The sequence below is a fragment of the Myotis brandtii genome, unplaced genomic scaffold (assembly GCF_000412655.1).
Source record: "Myotis brandtii unplaced genomic scaffold, ASM41265v1 scaffold2081, whole genome shotgun sequence".
Classification (NCBI taxonomy): Eukaryota; Metazoa; Chordata; class Mammalia; order Chiroptera; family Vespertilionidae; genus Myotis; species Myotis brandtii.
Genome location: NW_005357770.1, coordinates 150,982 through 167,577, shown reverse-complemented (window position 1 = coordinate 167,577; position 16,596 = coordinate 150,982). Strand labels below are relative to the sequence as shown.

The following is a 16,596-nucleotide window of genomic DNA, read 5'->3' as shown; positions in this document are numbered from 1 at the left end:
AAAAAAAATTAATTTCCAGGGGGCGCTGAGTAATATTTTTTCTGGAAAGGGGGCGGTAGGCCAAATAAGTTTGGGAACCACTGGTTTAAAGTATTGCAGATAGTATTACATAAGTAACCTTATATTTTTTTTGTTTCAGATGGAATAACTCCCTTGAGTATTTCCTGTAATGGAGGTTTTCTGGTGATAAAAAATCCCTCAGATTCTGTGTCTGTGAATGACTTTATTTCTCCTTCAGATTTAAAGAATAATTTTGCTGGATATATTATTCATGGCTGGTAATTTATCTCTTTCAGACATTTGAATATTTGATTCCACTCTCCATAGAGTTTCTGTAGAGAACTTGGATGAAATTTTGTTGGGTTTTCATTTGTAGATCACATTCTTCTTTGCTCTGGCTACTTTGAGAATTTTTTCTCTCATTAATTTTTGACAGCTTTAATACCAAATACCGTGAAGAGGGCCTTTTTTTTTTTGATTGAGGTAATTAGGTGTTCAGCTTGCTTCTTGGATTTGAAGATCTAGTTCTTTCCATAGATTTTGGAAGTTCTCATCCATTATTTGTTTGAACAATCTCTCTGTTCCATGCTCCCTCTCTTCCTCCTCCGGAATCTGCACAATTCTAATATTGCTTTTTTTGATGGAGTCAGATAATTCTCATAGAGCTCTTTCATTTTTCTTTATTCTCTGGTTTCTCTCTTTTTTCCTCTGCATCATTTCTAGATTCCTATCTTTGATAGCACCAACTCTTTTCTCCATCTGGTTGACTATTTTCTGCGCTCAGTAGTTCACTCTTAATCTCCTTAATTGCATGCTTCATTTCCAGGATTTCTAATTGGTTCCTTTTTAAAGTTTCAATCTCTTTGGTAAAGTACTCATTTTGTTCATTGATTTGTTTTCTGAGTACATTGAATTGCCTGTCTGTATTTTCTAGCATCTTGTTGAGTTTTGTCAGAACTGCAATCTTGACATCTCTGTCATTTATATCATATATTTCCATGTGTTCCAGCTTGCTTTCTGGGGATTTTTCATTTTCTTTCTGATCTGTGGTTATTCATGGTATTTGATGCCCTCTTTTTTTTTTTAAATGCATTTATCTCTGAAGAGGTCTTTCTCTTATTTTTCAGTAGGTGGCACTGAATCACAAGATGTTTCCTATCTCTTTGATTGCCCAGTCTTGGACCTCCAAGGCTTCTGTAAGATAGTACAGCTGCACTGCTTGGGGGTGGAGTTTGTATTGTCATCATGGTAATGGCAAACCCTGACCTTCATCAGGTCCTGCCTCAAGCATCCTTGGGATCATTTTCAGAGGAAAATAGTGCTTGTACTTCAACAGCTCTTGGTTTATAGATAATATGCTCATGGACTTGACTCTGAGGGCAATGGGAGGTGAGTTTTGGGACTCCAAGCTGTGACAGGGCTCTGTGGTTCCATTTCTTTGAAACATCACTGCTGGAACAATAGCAGAGAGCAGCAGAGCAGAACCCCATGCTCTGTCAAGTGTCTACTGACTCAGGCACAGTTTGCTCTCTTGCCACTTGCATTTCTGGGCTGCTCCCCTCTCTCCCCCAGCTCTCTGTTCCTCCCGGCTGAAGGAAGTGCCTGCTACCACGGGCTTCCTCCCCTCTTTAGTCCAAGCTGCGAACTCCCGGTTGCTGGGCTGCTTCTGTGGGCTTTCTCGCTTTCTTCCCTTCTCATCTTCTCATTTATTCCTGGTTGCCCACCTTTATGTATTTCAATGTGTGGGTCTGTCTCTCAGGTATGCATCTGTGTTGAGCAGGGATTTCTTTCTTGAATTATAGTTGTTTAACTTGTTGAAATTTCATGGGGAGAGGACCAGTGGCTCTCTCATGCCTTCATTCTTCTGAAGTCACCAGGATTGTTTTCTTAATGTTTCATTCAGCCATTTCTTTGTGTATGGGAATGTAATAAATCTTTGTATGTTGATTTTGTTTCCTGCAGCTATACTATATTTATTTACTGTCTCTAATAGTCTTTCAATGAACTCTTTAATTTTTTTAATAGAATCATGTCATCTGCAAATAGTGACAGTTTTACTTCTTCATTCAAAATTTGGATGCCTTTTATTTCTTTTTCTTGCCAGATTGTTCTGACTATGACTTCCAGTACCACGCTGAATAGCAATGGGGAGAGTGGACATTCTTGTATTATTCCTTATCTTACAGGAAAAGCTTTCATTTTTTTTCCACCATTGAGTATAATGTTAGCTGAGGGTTGTCATATATGGCCTTTATTATGTTAAGATACTTTCTATATCCATTGTATTATGTTTTTTATTTTATTGCTTATTTTTCAATTATAGTTTTCATTCAATATTATTTTGTATTAGTTTCAGTTGTACACCATAGTAGAAGACAATCATATACTTTACAAAGTGTTCCCCTTGATATTTCCAGTACCTGTCTGGCAACTACCATAGTTATTACAATAGTGACTATATTTTCTATGTTATACTTTATATCCCATGACTACCAATTTGTACTTTTTAATCCATTCATATTTTTCACTCAGTCCTCCAATCCTCCTCCCCTCTGACAACCATCAGTTTCTCCTCTGTATCTATGAGTCTGTTTCAATTTTGTTTGGGCCTTTACTTTGTTTTTTTTTTTTGTTTTTTAAGATTCTACATATAAGTGAAATTATATGGTTTTTGCTTTTCTCTGACTGACTTATTTTACATAGCGTAATAACCTCTAGGTTCGCTCATGCTGTTGCAAGTAGGAAAATTTCATTTTTCATGGCCAAGTAATATTCCATTGTATATATGTACTGTTACTTGTTTATCCACTCATCTATTGTTGGGGTACTTGTGTTGTTTCCATATCTTGGGTATTGTAAATAACACTGCAATGAACATGTGTGTATGTACATAACCTATGGACACAGACAGTAGGGTGGTGAGGGCTTGGTGGGGAAGGAGGGTTGGAGAGGACAATAGGGGAAAATAAGGGACATATGTAATACTTTAAACAATAAAATTTAATTAAAAAATATATATAATTTCAAATTTTGTGTTGTGGTTTTTTGGGGAAATATACACAGAATGGGAATCAGTGGATCATAAGGCAGTTCCATTTTTAATTTTTTTAAAGGACCTTCCATGCTGTTTTTTATAGTGGCTGCACCAATCTGGAATCCCACCAACACTTGCAGTTTGTTGATTTATTGATGATGCAATTCTGACAAGTGTGAGGAGATATTTTGGTTTTAATTTGCATTTTTCTGATGATTAGTGATGTTGAACATCTTTTCATATATTTATTAGCCATCTATATGTCCTCTTGGGTTTTCAGGTTTTCAGCCTATTTTGAAAATTGGATTGTTAGTGTTTTTGCTGTTGAGTTGTATGAGTTTTAATTAATTTTGACTATTAACCCATAGTTGGATGTGTCATTGGTGAATATCTTCTTTCATTCATTCAGTAGGTTGATCATTTTCTTTGCTATGCAAAAACTTTTCAGTTCAATTTAGTTCCATTCTTTAATTTTTCCTTTGTTTTCACTCTGCTCACAGCTTGCCCTTCTGAGCTGCCACCCCTGCAGCTCTTTGTTCCTCCTGGCTAAAGGAAATGCCTGCTCCCCTGGGCTTCCTCCCCTCTTCAGGTCAAGCTAGGAGCTCCCAGCTTATGGGCTGCATCTGCAGGCCATCTGCACTTTCCTCCCTTCTCATCTCCTGGTGTATTCCTGGTTGCCCACCTTTTGATGTTCCAATGCTTGGTTCTCTCAGGCATGTGTCTGTGTTGAGCAGGGATTTCTTTGTTGAATTATATATAGGTGGTTAACTTGTTGCTTCCTCATATTTCAAATTATTTATTTGATTCTCAGAATCCTCTACTCTACTGTTGAATCCCTGTAAATTATTCTTTATTTCAGTTAGTGTATGCTTAATTTCTGACTGGTCCTTTTTCATGTCTTTGACATTCTCACTAAGATCCTTGAAAGTCTCACTTAGTCCCTTGAAGCTCTCATTAAGATCCTTGAGTAACCTTATAATGATTGTTTTGAACTCTGTATCCAATAGTTTGCTTGCTTCCATTTCTTTCATTTGTAACACGCTTCTTTGTCTTTGCATTTTAGCTGCTTATGTGTGTTTGTTTCTATGTATTAAGTAGAGCTGTTATGTCTCCTGGAATTGTCAGAGTGGCCTTCTGTAGTAGGTGTCCTATAGGGCCCAGTGGCTCAGCCTCCCCAGTTATCTGAGCTGGGCACTCTAGGTGTACCTCTGTGTGGGCAGTGTGTACACAGTTGTGTTGTAGTTGAGTCTTGATTGCTGTTGGCGTCACTGGGAGGAATTGACCCCTAGTCCAATTGGCTGTGAGGACCAGCAGTGTCTACAATGGAAGAGCTGCTATGCAGGAGACACCCCTATGGAGCAGGGCTTGCTTTAGTGGGGCTTTGATGCTCACTGTGTCTGCCCCTTGAGAGTCTCTTGTGGAAGTGTGGAGTTGTAATCTGCTATGGTCTAAAGCTGTATACCAGGGGCACTGGCTCTGGGGCCTCCCAGGAAGTTTAAAGTCAGCCACTGCTTGGGGCCACCGGCAGGAGCTACAGAAATTTGCAGATGGCTGCTACTTATATTGGGCTAGGAAGTACCTGGGGAGGCCTGGCTGTGAAGTAAAGCAGGCTGGTGCTAGTGCAGGGTCTTGAGCCTTTTATTGATAGGGTTGGGGCATGCTGACTCCAGCTGCTGCTTGTTTAAGAGATTTTAGTAATGTCTGAAGCCTGAGCCAGGACAGGCCATTCATATGGAAAAGCCACTGCAAACAGCTTGGGGGAGGGGGCTGAAAATTGTATAATGGGGGGTCTCAGGGAATGACAAGGGCAGAGCAAACAGTGTGGGCCACACTAATGGAAACTCAGATATGGCTGCCAGTCAGCTCTGTCATGGGGGAGGTCCTAGCACAGGAACAATGACCCCATAAGCACCCCTGTCTGGGCGAAACCTGCCCCTGAGTTCCTGTCCTGATGCCAGACAGTCCAGTTCCTCCTCATATGTCCCTGGATTTCCCCAAAGCTGCCACTGGGTGTTGGAGCTCAGAGGAAGCAGCACTGTGTAAGTTTGTGTGCGGGTCCTTTAAGAGGAACACCTGGGACTCCAGCAGCCTCTGTGCCACTCAACCACCATTCCTGATGGTTTTTGCAGCCCGAAGTTATGGGCATTTCTCCTCCCAGCTCTGGAACCCTGGTCTGGGACTGGGATCCCCTGCCTCTCATGGGAAGCCTTGGAGATATTCTTTCTAAATAAAAAAATGCCACACGTGGGTGTCAGATCAGCCTGCTCTGTGCCTCTGCCCCTCCTACCAGTTTCAATATGCTTTCTTCTTTTCTTCTCTAGTTGTAGGCCTTCCATTCTGCCAGATTTCAGATGGTTCTGAATGCTGGTTGTTCTGTATTTTAGTTGTAATTTTGCTGTGGTTGTGGGAGGCAGCGAGTACCGGGATTTACCTACCCCACCATCTTGGTTTTCCTCAGTTGAGCATCTTTTTATAAGAATCCTATATAATAAAAGGCTAATATGCAAATGGACCAAATACCAGAATGACCAGTCGCTATGACTCTCAATGCAGGAACTGCCCCCTGGTGGTCAGTGTGCTCCCACAGGGGGAGTGCTGCTCAGCTGGAAGCTGGGCTCATGGCTGGCCAGCGCAGCGGCAGTGGCAGGAGCCTCTCCTGCCTCCAAGGCAGCGCTAAGGATATCCAACTGACGGCTTAGGCCGATGGACCCGCCTCCATGGCAGCACTAAGGATGTCTGACTGCTGCCTTAGGCCCGCTCCCTATGGGGAATGGGCCTAAGCCATCAGTTGGACATTCCCCGAGTGCTCCCAGACTGTGAGAGGGACCCCCCTGAGTGCGTGCATTTCATGCACTGGGCCTCTATAATACAGTATTTTAACAGGAGGAGCAGAGACTCAGGAGCAGAAATATCCATGGTATCCAGTATAACAGGAGTAGGAAAACCTCCAGGAACTCAACTAAGTACTCACAGTGTATATCAGAGAACTACTCTCCTCCCCTTTGCTTTATATAGAGGAAGAGGGGAAAAAAGCCATTTTGATCTCCTTCAATTTAAAATGCTAGCCTTGCTGGGTAGTCTTGGCTCTAGGCATTTGCTTTTCACCACTTTGACTGTTTCATGCCAATCCTGCTGGCCTGAAAATTATCTGTTGAAAAATCAGCTGACAGTCTAATGGGAGCTCCCTTGTGGGTAACAAACTGCTTTTAAGATTCTCTCTTTGTCTCTAACCTTTTGCATTTTAATTATGAAGTGTCCTAGTGTGGTCCTCTTTGGTTTCATCTTGTTTGGGATTCTGTGTTTCCTAGACTTGTGTGTCTTTTTTCTTCCAGGTTAGGGAAGTTTTTAGTCATTTCTTTCTTCAAATAGTTTCTCAATCCCTTGCTGTCTTCTCTTTCTGGGACCCCCTCTGATGTAGGTGTTGTTATGCATGATGTTGTCTCAGAGGTTCCTTAAACTATCCTCATTTTAAAATTCTTTTTGCTGGTCTGATTGCTTGTTTTCTGCTACCTTGTCTTCTAAATTGGTGATTTGATTTTCTGCTTCATCCAATCTGCTGTTGATTCCTTCTAGTGTATGACTCATCTGAAATACTGAATTCTTCTTCTTTTTTTAAAATTGTTTCTATGCCTTTTGTTATGCTTGCTTCTTCTTTGTTGAAGTTCTAAGTAAGTTCCTTGAGCATTTTTATAACCACTTTTTAAAACTGTATATCTGGTGGATAGCTTGCCTCCATTTCATTTATTTTTCTGAGGATTGCTCCTGTTCTTTCATTTGGAGCAATTTTTTTTGTCTCCCTCCTTGTGGCTCCTCTCTGTATTTGTTTCTGTGTATTAATTACCAGTAGGTAGATCTGCTATGTCTCCCATTCTTGATAGGGTGCCTTTATGTAGTAGGTGACCTGTAGGGCTCAGTGGTGCATTTTCTCTGATTACCTGAGATAGGTGTTCCAGACATGTCCCTTGTGTGGTTTATGTGAGCCCTCTTGTTGTGGTTTAGTCATGATTTCTGTTGGCCCATTTGTGGGTCAGGTTGGCCCTCAGGTTGGCTCACTGTGAGGATTGACTTTAACAACAGTGCATGAGCTTCTGTGAGGGGGGTCACTCTACAAAGCAGATCCCTCTTCAGGCTCTGGTGCCTGCTGAGATCTCCTTATGGGTGTGTTCCTTGTGGAGCTAATCAGGTTGGGCTCTGATGTGGTTTGAAGCCTGCCACTAGGTGTGTTGGTTCTGGGGCCTTTTGGGAAGGACTCCAGTGCAGATCATGTCAGGTGCTGCCTATGATTGGCCCTGGGCTTCCTGTTAGAAGCTACAAAGTGATCCACAGTTTGTGACTGCCTCTGCTAGTCCTGGATGTGTGTGGGAGGGGCCAACCTGCACACCAAGGTTAGCTTCCATCAGCATCGAGCCTGGTGGCAGGGCAACAAAAGGCACCCTGAAATTTGCCTCTGCCTGCTGGCTGCCTGTTAGGCTCAGTCACTGAAAGAACTTCCTGGTGGTGTTCTCAAGTTGTGTGAGATGGGTTCTCGTTGAATCACCAAGTAGGGGTGAGTGGTGTTCATCAGGTTGATAGAGATTCAAACTTGGTGCCAGTGCTGGGTCTGAGGTCACTCAGCAAAAGTCTCAGGGTGCACCAAGGCCCCCTGCTACCCTGGGTCCTGTGGATTTTTGTGGTGTGATGTGGTCTCTGGATGTCATTTGCTGTGAGTATCATCTTTTCACCCATTCACTTTGAGCCTGTCTCTGGTCTGAGATGATTCTCCTTCAGGCAGCATATGGTTAGGTCTTATTTTTTAATCCATCTTGCTACTGTGAGCCTTTTGATACGTGAGTTCACTCCATTTACATTTAAGGTAATTATTGATTTACTAGAGGCCCGGTGCACAAATTCGTGCACGGGTGGGCCCCTATGGGTGGCCTGTAGGGATCCGGCTGAAACCCGCAGTCCAACACCGCCTGCAGCTCCTACTTGTCTCTCCTGCTCATCCCAGCCCCACTGTGCCTGCCTCGGGTCACGCCCAATCAGTCCCAATCAGGAAAGGCTCGTGCTGCCACAGCAGCGCTCACCAGCCATGAGCCCTGTGTCTGGCACCCTCCCGAGGGAAGTGGCCCGCAGGATTGGGCTGAAACGGACTCTCTGACATCCCGTGAGGGGTCCCAGATTGTGAGAGGGTGCAGGCTAGGTGGAGGGATCCCACCTATGCACAATCGGGCTGGGGAGGGACTGTGGGAGGGCTCCAGGGCATGTCTGGCCCATCTCGCTCAGTCCCGATTGGCCAGACCCCAGCAGCAAGCTAATCTACCGGTTGGAGCATCTACCCCCTGGTGGTCAGTGCACATCATAGCAAGCAGTTGAGCAGCCTTAGCTCAACCATATTACGCTTTGATTGGTTGAACAGTTGACTGGTCACCAGACGACCGGACATTTAGCATATTAGGCTTTTATTATATAGGATGAGGACTTACTGCAGTCATTTTATATTTTTAAAATTTTCTAATTATATACCCATTAGTTTGGTGGTTTTCTATGATTTTCCCCGTTTCTTTACTTTTTAAATGTTCCCTATTTCAGCTCCGTATTTTTGTTTTGTGGTAGCCATTAGGTTTATGTAAAATAATGTTTCATATATAGAATAATCATTTTTCTCATCGTATCTTATCTTCATCTGTACAAGTTCAGTCATTTTCTTCCTTTCTTTGTTTTTGTTGTCACAAATTATTTCCATTCATCTTGTACATTTATTACCAATTTTCAGTAGTCACAGTTATTTTTAATGCTTTATTTCCCTCTTGTTACAATTTTAATATTCTGTTTTGAAGTAGTTTTAAGTTCCTGCTTCTGTATGCTAGTCACCTTATTCAAAGATTTGTATATTTTTGGATTTTTGTTTCTGTTAGAACTCCTTTTACTATTTCTTTTAATGCAGGTCTTCTGGTGGTAAATTCTGTCAGCTTTTATTTGTCCGGTAAAGCCTTTATTTCTTCTTCATATCTGAAGTTCAACTTTGCTGAATATATTTGGAATATTTCCTTCTACTATTTCTTGTCTTATAATGTTTCTAGTAAGAAATCTGAGGGCAATTTAATTCCATGGCTGCCTTTAGAATTCTTTGTCATTAATTTTTTACAATTTGAATAAAATGTGTTTTGGGGAAGATGTTTTTATGTCAATATAACTGTGTTGTCTTAGGTTCCTTTATTCTAAAGTCTAGTTTTTCCTATAAGCCTGGAAAATTATCAATTTTCTCTTTCTCACATACCCATTATCTTCATGTTGTTCTTTTTTAAAAAAATATATATATTTTATTGATTTTTTACAGAGAGGAAGGGAGAGGGATAGTTAGAAACATCGATGAGTGAGAAACATCCATCAGCTGCCTCCTGCACGCCCCCTATTGGGAATGTGCCCGCAGCCAAGGTCCATGCCCTTGACCGAAATCGAACCTGGGACCCTGGAGTCCTCAGGCCGACGCTTTATCCACTGAGCCAAACCGGTTAGGGCTATGTTGTTCTTTTTAATAGAGTCAGATCATTCCTGTAGATTTCTTTGATTTTTTAAAACTCTTAGTTCTCTTTGTTCTTCCACTTGAATAATTTCTAGGTTTCTATCTTCAAGCCCATTAATTCTATCTTCTAGGTGGTCTGCTCTATTTCCATTGCTCTCGAATGCATTCTTCATCTCATTAATGAGTTCTTCAGCTCCAGAATTTGTTTGGTTCACTTATATAGTTTGTCTTGTTGATTGTTATCCATGACTTCATGGTTCATTTCTGGAGACTTTTAATTTTTCCTCTGCTTTCAGGTTAACTTGATTGTTTATGTTAATTGATGGATTGTTTCTTTGCCTGCAAAAGTGAGCTTCTTTTTTTGTTTTGTTGTTGTTGTTTTGTTTAGATACTGTTTTGCTCTCAAGAATTCAGCAGGTTAATAGGTAGGGTACTTCCTTTTGTTTTCCAGTAGATGGTGTTATAGTATATGATTTTGTTTTATCTTAGCTGCAGTATTTATGCCTCTGGGATCATAGTGGTGCAGCATCACTTTAGTTAAGGAAAGTGCCACCTACTCACTTGGAGGTTGGGGTGTCCCTTCCATTACTGGCCCACCTTGATTCCAGGGCACCACCACTGTGATGGAGGAATGTGACAGGTGGTGGAGAAGTAGTTTTATAAGCTCCTAGCACTATTTCATTTTTACTAATGTTTCCTGGTTCTGCTGTGTTTTTGGAGGCACCTCTACTACCTCTACCAGGATCTGCCATGATGGGAAACGGGGAGAGAGATGCCATTTTTTACAGGACCACTACTTCTTCCCTCTTATAATCCAGGCCATAGTATGAGGGCTGAAGCCTAATTTCTTCACTGCTACTAGCTCACCGGAGCCACAATGGGCCCCTAAGTGCATCTGAGGCCACCAGCTCTGTCCTCCCCATCTTCATATGTTTTTATGTGTGGATCTTTCAGTGTATTTGTGAATTCAGCAGGGGATCCTTCATTCAGTTTTGGATGTCTGACTTATAAATTGAAGGGGAGAAACAAAGGAGTCTCCTCACTCCCATGATGTTGATGTCACCTCATTGTCTTTTATAAAATGAAGAAAAAAGAAAAAAATCCCCACTACTTTTATGACTAGATTATAATGTACTATTGAAACAGTCTTTTAAAAAGAGTAACCCTCATGGGGTTCTTTGCTGGGTAAAAGGGCATGGTGGGAAATTCAATCATGACTAGTCAATCCTTTCTATTGTGGGTCCCAACAGAACTCTGAGAGTTGGATAGTGTGGATATCCACAGAAATCTCTTCTTTTATGAAATATTTTTCAGAAAGAATATGATTCAGTTGTTTTCTACAAACTGTGGTAAATCATCTTTCAGGTATATTAAAAAAATAAATCGGCAGAATATGCTAATAGTTGTACCTTTGGTAACAACAACAACAACAACAACAAAATCCTGGGTTAGACTCCCTACAGCAGGATATTTCTAGAAAATTACTATTTATGCCTCAGTTGTAAGGGAAGCAGGGGATGTTTGTTAGTTTAATAAATATGAATCGGAAGACAGTAGAAATTAGATCATTATTTATTTCTCTGTCCCTGTATTACAGTGTGGTGGAAAATAGATGGGTATTGGTGACAGAATTAAAATTCCTACTATTTTTCCTGTTCATTATAGAGTCTGTTTAAAAATTTTAAAGGTGACAACCTAATGCATGATAGTCTGTAGATAATTGGAACTCTCTTCTGATTTCTCTCTTTTATTGATTACAGAGAGAGCTGGCTGAAAGTCAGGCTCTGTTTTGTGTCCATTTCCAAAGAGGTCATAAATACCCCCTGCTTCCCAAGGCCACTGTGTTTGCTGAACAACCCCAATGGCTGCCATTTATGAAACACATAAATGGTGCCCCTTGGGGCTACCACTGTGGCAACCCACATCTAAAACTGTAAAGTGTGTTAAAGGAAAAAATCTTCATTAATCAGAAATAAAGTTCATGGTCAATATATGTTTTGTATTTTCTATTTTTTTAGTCTAAAAGTAGTTCTGAACAGAATACCAACCAAAATTACATCACAAAAACTTTAAATGTATTTATAGAGCAAATAAGTTACATAGATAAACTTTGAATATGTTTCTGATGTGCAACAGGTTTACATGCACATATCTAACACTTGACAGCATTAAGTTTAAGGAAGAAAACTTAAGAATGGCCCTTTAGATAAATATTACAAATAAAGTATGACATTTCTTAAGGAACAAAGTGATAACTCATATTTTACCTTTATAATTCTACTTCTGGCTATCCAAATAGATATTAAAATATGCATGCATGACAGGTGAAAAAGACTTGGGATTTATCATGTGAATGTTTTTAACTCTCTTCTACAAAATGGCAAAGTTGGTTAAAATTAACACTCATCCATCTGTAGTATAAATATGCTCATAAAAGCAACCTTTTAGTAAAAAGCAGCCAAGATCCATAAAAAAAGGTTTATCTGGACAATTTTTGGTAATAAGGTCCTAATCACAGACCCCTGCAAAGAGATCCATGGTTTTAAGAAACAGTAGCCTAGCAACATAAGAAAGGTACTTCATAGCAGCTCTTTTAGGTATAGTAATTGTATTCAAATTACAGTGTACATTAAATTGTCCATTTACAATTCCCTTTTCACATATACAGGCTGTCAGCTTTTGACCATCTTTTAGTTTTCAATGGCCAGCTTCATTCTGCCTGTCCCATCCTCAGTTCACAAAAAAAAGGAAAGAAAAGAAAGGAAAAATAAAGGGAAAGAATATGTACAAGTTTTATAATATTTTTTTGTGTGTGAAGGAACATTGCACTTTTGCCAATCTAAAGTAGTTTCTAGAAAGGAAGGGTATTCTTCAAGGTAGTCGACTTTGGTATGCAATAGAAGTCACTTCTTCAGTAGTGAGTTGCATTTGCTCAGTAAAATAACACATTTGTGCTACATAGCTTGGCAGATGGAGTCTGTCCTCAAATGTTTTATGTTACCTTGGTTCTTAGTATTGCTACATGTTGGAAGTTCTGTCATCCCCTTTAGAAAAAGTCCAACAGGTAACAAGAGGGAGAACAGTCTGACCAAGTCTTCTGAAGGCTGAAAAGATACTGAGTGATGTTACCCAAGCATGGCAGCACACCCATCTTGGGACCCATGGGTGACAGGGGGCTCCTGTCAGAGACTAGTGCCGGAAACACTGGAGTCTGGAAGAAAAGCAGTGAGGACTCGATAACTCTGGGCCCTGCGAATCATATCTCGAATCTCCATGTTCAGCTCCATCAGCTTGGTGCAGATTTCGGTCAGGCTCTGGTTAGACCCCACCAAAGCATAAGTACCTGTTTGTCCTAGAGTTTGATGACGGAAATATATATTCAGTAGTGTCTGGACCTCATCATCAGAACTGCTTCCAAAGATGTCATTGGGCCACAGACTTCTGCATTCAAAAAAAGAAGAGCACAGATTATAGGCACTATTAGTCATAAAGAGGAGAAATTATGAGTCTGTTAGTATAAGAATATTTTATTTATAAAAAAAGCTTTATTGAGATAAAATTCACACATTATACAATTCACAAATCTAAAGTTCTGAAACCATCACCATAAATTTATAATATTAAATATTATTGGCTTTTTAAAAAAATATATTTTATTGATTTTTTACAGAGAGGAAGGGAGAGAGATAGAGAGTTAGAAACATCGATCAGCTGCCTCCTGCACATCTCCTACTGGGGATGTGCCCGCAACCCAGGTACATGCCCTTGACCAGAATCGAACCTGGAACCTTTCAGTCCGCAGGCCGATGCTCTATCCACTGAGCCAAACCGTTTTCGGCAAATATCATTGGCTTTGATAAAAATATCTAAAGTATAAGCTTGGAATCTGATAATTTAAAAACATTTATTTGGTATGTCATGATTCCAATGAATATGTGAATATACTATCAAAATATAGGGGTAAAACACCCAAAAGGATACACTCAAATATTAGATTTCAAAATTATGTTGGGGTATATACTTAATTTTTTTTAATATACTTTATTTCAACCATTTCCCATACCCCTCCTCCTTGGCAACCATCAGTTTGTTATTTATATCTATGGGTCTGTTTTGTTTATTCATTTTTTTTTATATTCCACATATGGTATTTGTCTTACTCTCTGACTTCTTTCACTTAGCATAATACCCTTTAGATCCATCCATGTTGTCAAAAATGGCAAGATTTCATTATTTGTTATGGTCAAGTAATATTCCATTGTATCTATGTACCATCAATTTTTTATCCACTCATCTATTGATGGGCGCTTGGATTGCTTCCATATCTTGGCTATCTATATATATAAAAGGTTAATATGAAAAGTGTACCCTAGGGAGTTTGACCAGGAGACTGGGAGTTCGATCACTCGCTATGATGTGTGCTGACCACCAGGGGGTGGTGAGGAACACGGCAGGTGACCAGCAGCAGTGGTGGGGCTCTGTGGGACGCTGGGAAGGAGGAGGCAGGGAGGCAGGGAGGCAGGGAGGCAGGGGGAATGGCGCGGTGGCAGGTGTGGGTGGTGAGGGAAGGGGGAGGGGAGAAGGAGAGGCGGGGAATCTGATTGGCTCTGATTGCTGGCTGGGCCTAGGGACCCTAATCATGCACAAATTTCATGCACTAAGCCTCTAGTCATAAATAATGCTGCAAAGAACATAGGAGTGCATATATCTTTTTGAATTAGTGTTTTGGATTTCTTAAGTTAGATAACTAGAATTGGAATTACTGGGTCATATGATAGTTCTATTTTAATTATTTGAGGAACATCCAAATTGTTTTCAATAGTGGTTTCACCAATTGCAGTCCCACCAATAGTGTATATCCTTGCCAGCACTTGTTTGTTGACTTTGATGACAGCCATTCTGACAGATGTGAGGTAGTATGGCATTGTGGTTTTATTTTGCATTTCTCTGGTGCTTAGTGATGTTGAACATCTTTTCATATGTCTCTTGGCCATCTGTATGTACTCTTTGGAAAAATATCTATTCAGGTCCTCTGCCCATTTTTAGATTGGATTGTTTGTTTTTTTGGTCTCAAGTTTACGTGTTCTTTATATATTTTGGATATTAACCCCTTATTGGATGTATCATTTGTGAATATCTCCATTAAGTAGGTTGTGCTTTGTTGATGATTTTCTTTGCTTGCACAATTTTTAGTTTGATGTAGTCCCATTCCCCCTCCCCTCCTTTGGTTGCTCTATACCAGTGGTTCTCAACCTTCCTAATGCCGCGACCCTTTAATACAGTTGCTCATGTTGTGGTGACCCCCAACCATAAAATTATTTTTGTTGCTACTTCATAACTGTAATTTTGCTACTGTTATGAATAGTAATGTAAATATCTGATGTGCAGGATGTATTTTCATTGTTACAAATTGAACATAATTAAAGCATAGTGATTAATCACAAAAACAATATGTAATTATATATGTGTTTTCTGACGGTCTTAGGCGACCCCTGTGAAAGGGTCTTTCGACCCCCAAAGCGGTCGCGACCCACAGGTTGAGAACCGCTGCTCTATACCAAGGAAACATATCTAGAAAGATATTACTAAGACTGATGTCAGAGAGTCTACTGCCTATGTTTTCTTCTAGGAGTTTTGTGGTTTCAGGTCTTATATTTAAGTCTTTAATTCATTTGAATTTATTTTTGCATATGGTGTAAGAAGGTGGTCTAATTTTTTTTTTTTGCATGTATCTGTCCAATTTTCGCAGCATCACTTATTGAAGATACTGTTCTTATCCCATTGTATATTATTGCCTCCTTTGTAATAGATTAATTGACCATATAGGCATGGGTTTATTTCTGGGTTTTCTATTACATTGATTTCTATATTTGTTTTTATTCCAGTACCATACTATTTTGATTATTGTAGTTTTGTAGTATAGTTTGAAAGTACCTCATATTTTTTTTCTTTCTCAAGGTTTCTTTGGATATTTGTGTTTTTTATAGTTCTATATAAATTTTAGGATTAGTTGTTCTAGTTCTGAGAAAAATGCTATTGCTATTTTTGCATTGAATCTGGATATTGCTTTTGGTAGTAAGGATATTTTAATAATATTAATCATTCCAATCCATTCCTTCATTTATTGGTACCCTCTTTGATTTCTTTAATATTTTATAATTTTTCAGGATTCAGGTCTTTCACCTCTTTGATTAAATTTATTTCTAAAAATGTTATAATTTTTGATGCAATTGTAAATGAGATTGTTTTCTTAATTTCCCCTTCTGATTATTCATTATTGGTGTGTGGAAATGCAACAGATTTCTCTAAGTTGATTTTGTATCCTGCAAATTACTGAATTTATTTATTAGTTCTGATCATTTTTGGGTGGAGTCTTTAGTAGCATGTAATCTACAAATTGTGAGTTGTACTTCTTCCTTTCCAATTTTTATCCTTTTAATTTCTTTTTCTTGTCAGACTGTTGTGACTAGGACTTCTAATATTGTGTTGAATAGAAGTGGTAATAGTGGGTGTCCTTGTCTTGTTCCTGATCTTAGAAGAAAGGCTTTCAGCTTTTCACCATTGAGTATGATATTAGCTGTGTGTGTGTCATATAAAGCCTTTATTATCTTGAGGTATGTTCTCTCTATACACACAATGTTGAAAGTTCCTATTATAAAAGGTTGTTGACTTTTGTCAAGTGACTTTTCTGAGATGATCATATGATTTTTATCCTTTATTTTTAATGTGATGTATCACATTGATTGATTTATGAACCATCCTTGCATCCCTGGGGTAAATCTCAGTTGGTCATGGTATATAACCTTTTTACTATATTGCTGAATCCAGTTTGCTAATTCTGTTGAGAAATTTTGAATGTATGTTCATCAAGGAGATGGCCTGTAATTTTCTTTTTTTTGGTAAGATATTTATCTGGTTTTAGTATCAGGGTAATGCTAGTTTTGTAGAATGAGCTTGGAAGTGCTCCTTCTTCATTTTTTTGAAATAGTTTAATAAGGGTAGGTATTAATTCTGTCTCACAGGCTCTTTAAATTATCCACATTTAAAAAAATTCTGT

At 39.5% G+C, this 16,596-nt stretch overlaps 1 protein-coding gene across 5 annotated transcripts in view; it reads right to left on the bottom strand.

Moving 5' to 3' along the window:
- Window positions 1-11,387: 11,387 nt before the first annotated feature.
- The window catches only part of LOC102249021 (protein furry homolog), a 133,459-nt gene continuing 128,250 nt past the window's right edge, over window positions 11,388-16,596 (bottom strand). For 3 of the 5 annotated variants that reach the window (XM_005865632.2, XM_005865634.2, XM_005865633.2), the window contains one exon: window positions 11,388-12,980. In XM_005865632.2, the coding sequence (XP_005865694.1) occupies window positions 12,722-12,980 (259 nt within the window). In that variant the 3' untranslated portion in view covers window positions 11,388-12,721. The remainder of the gene's footprint in view (window positions 12,981-16,596) is intronic. The other 2 variants (XM_014539182.1, XM_005865635.2) reach the window with 1 other exon arrangement.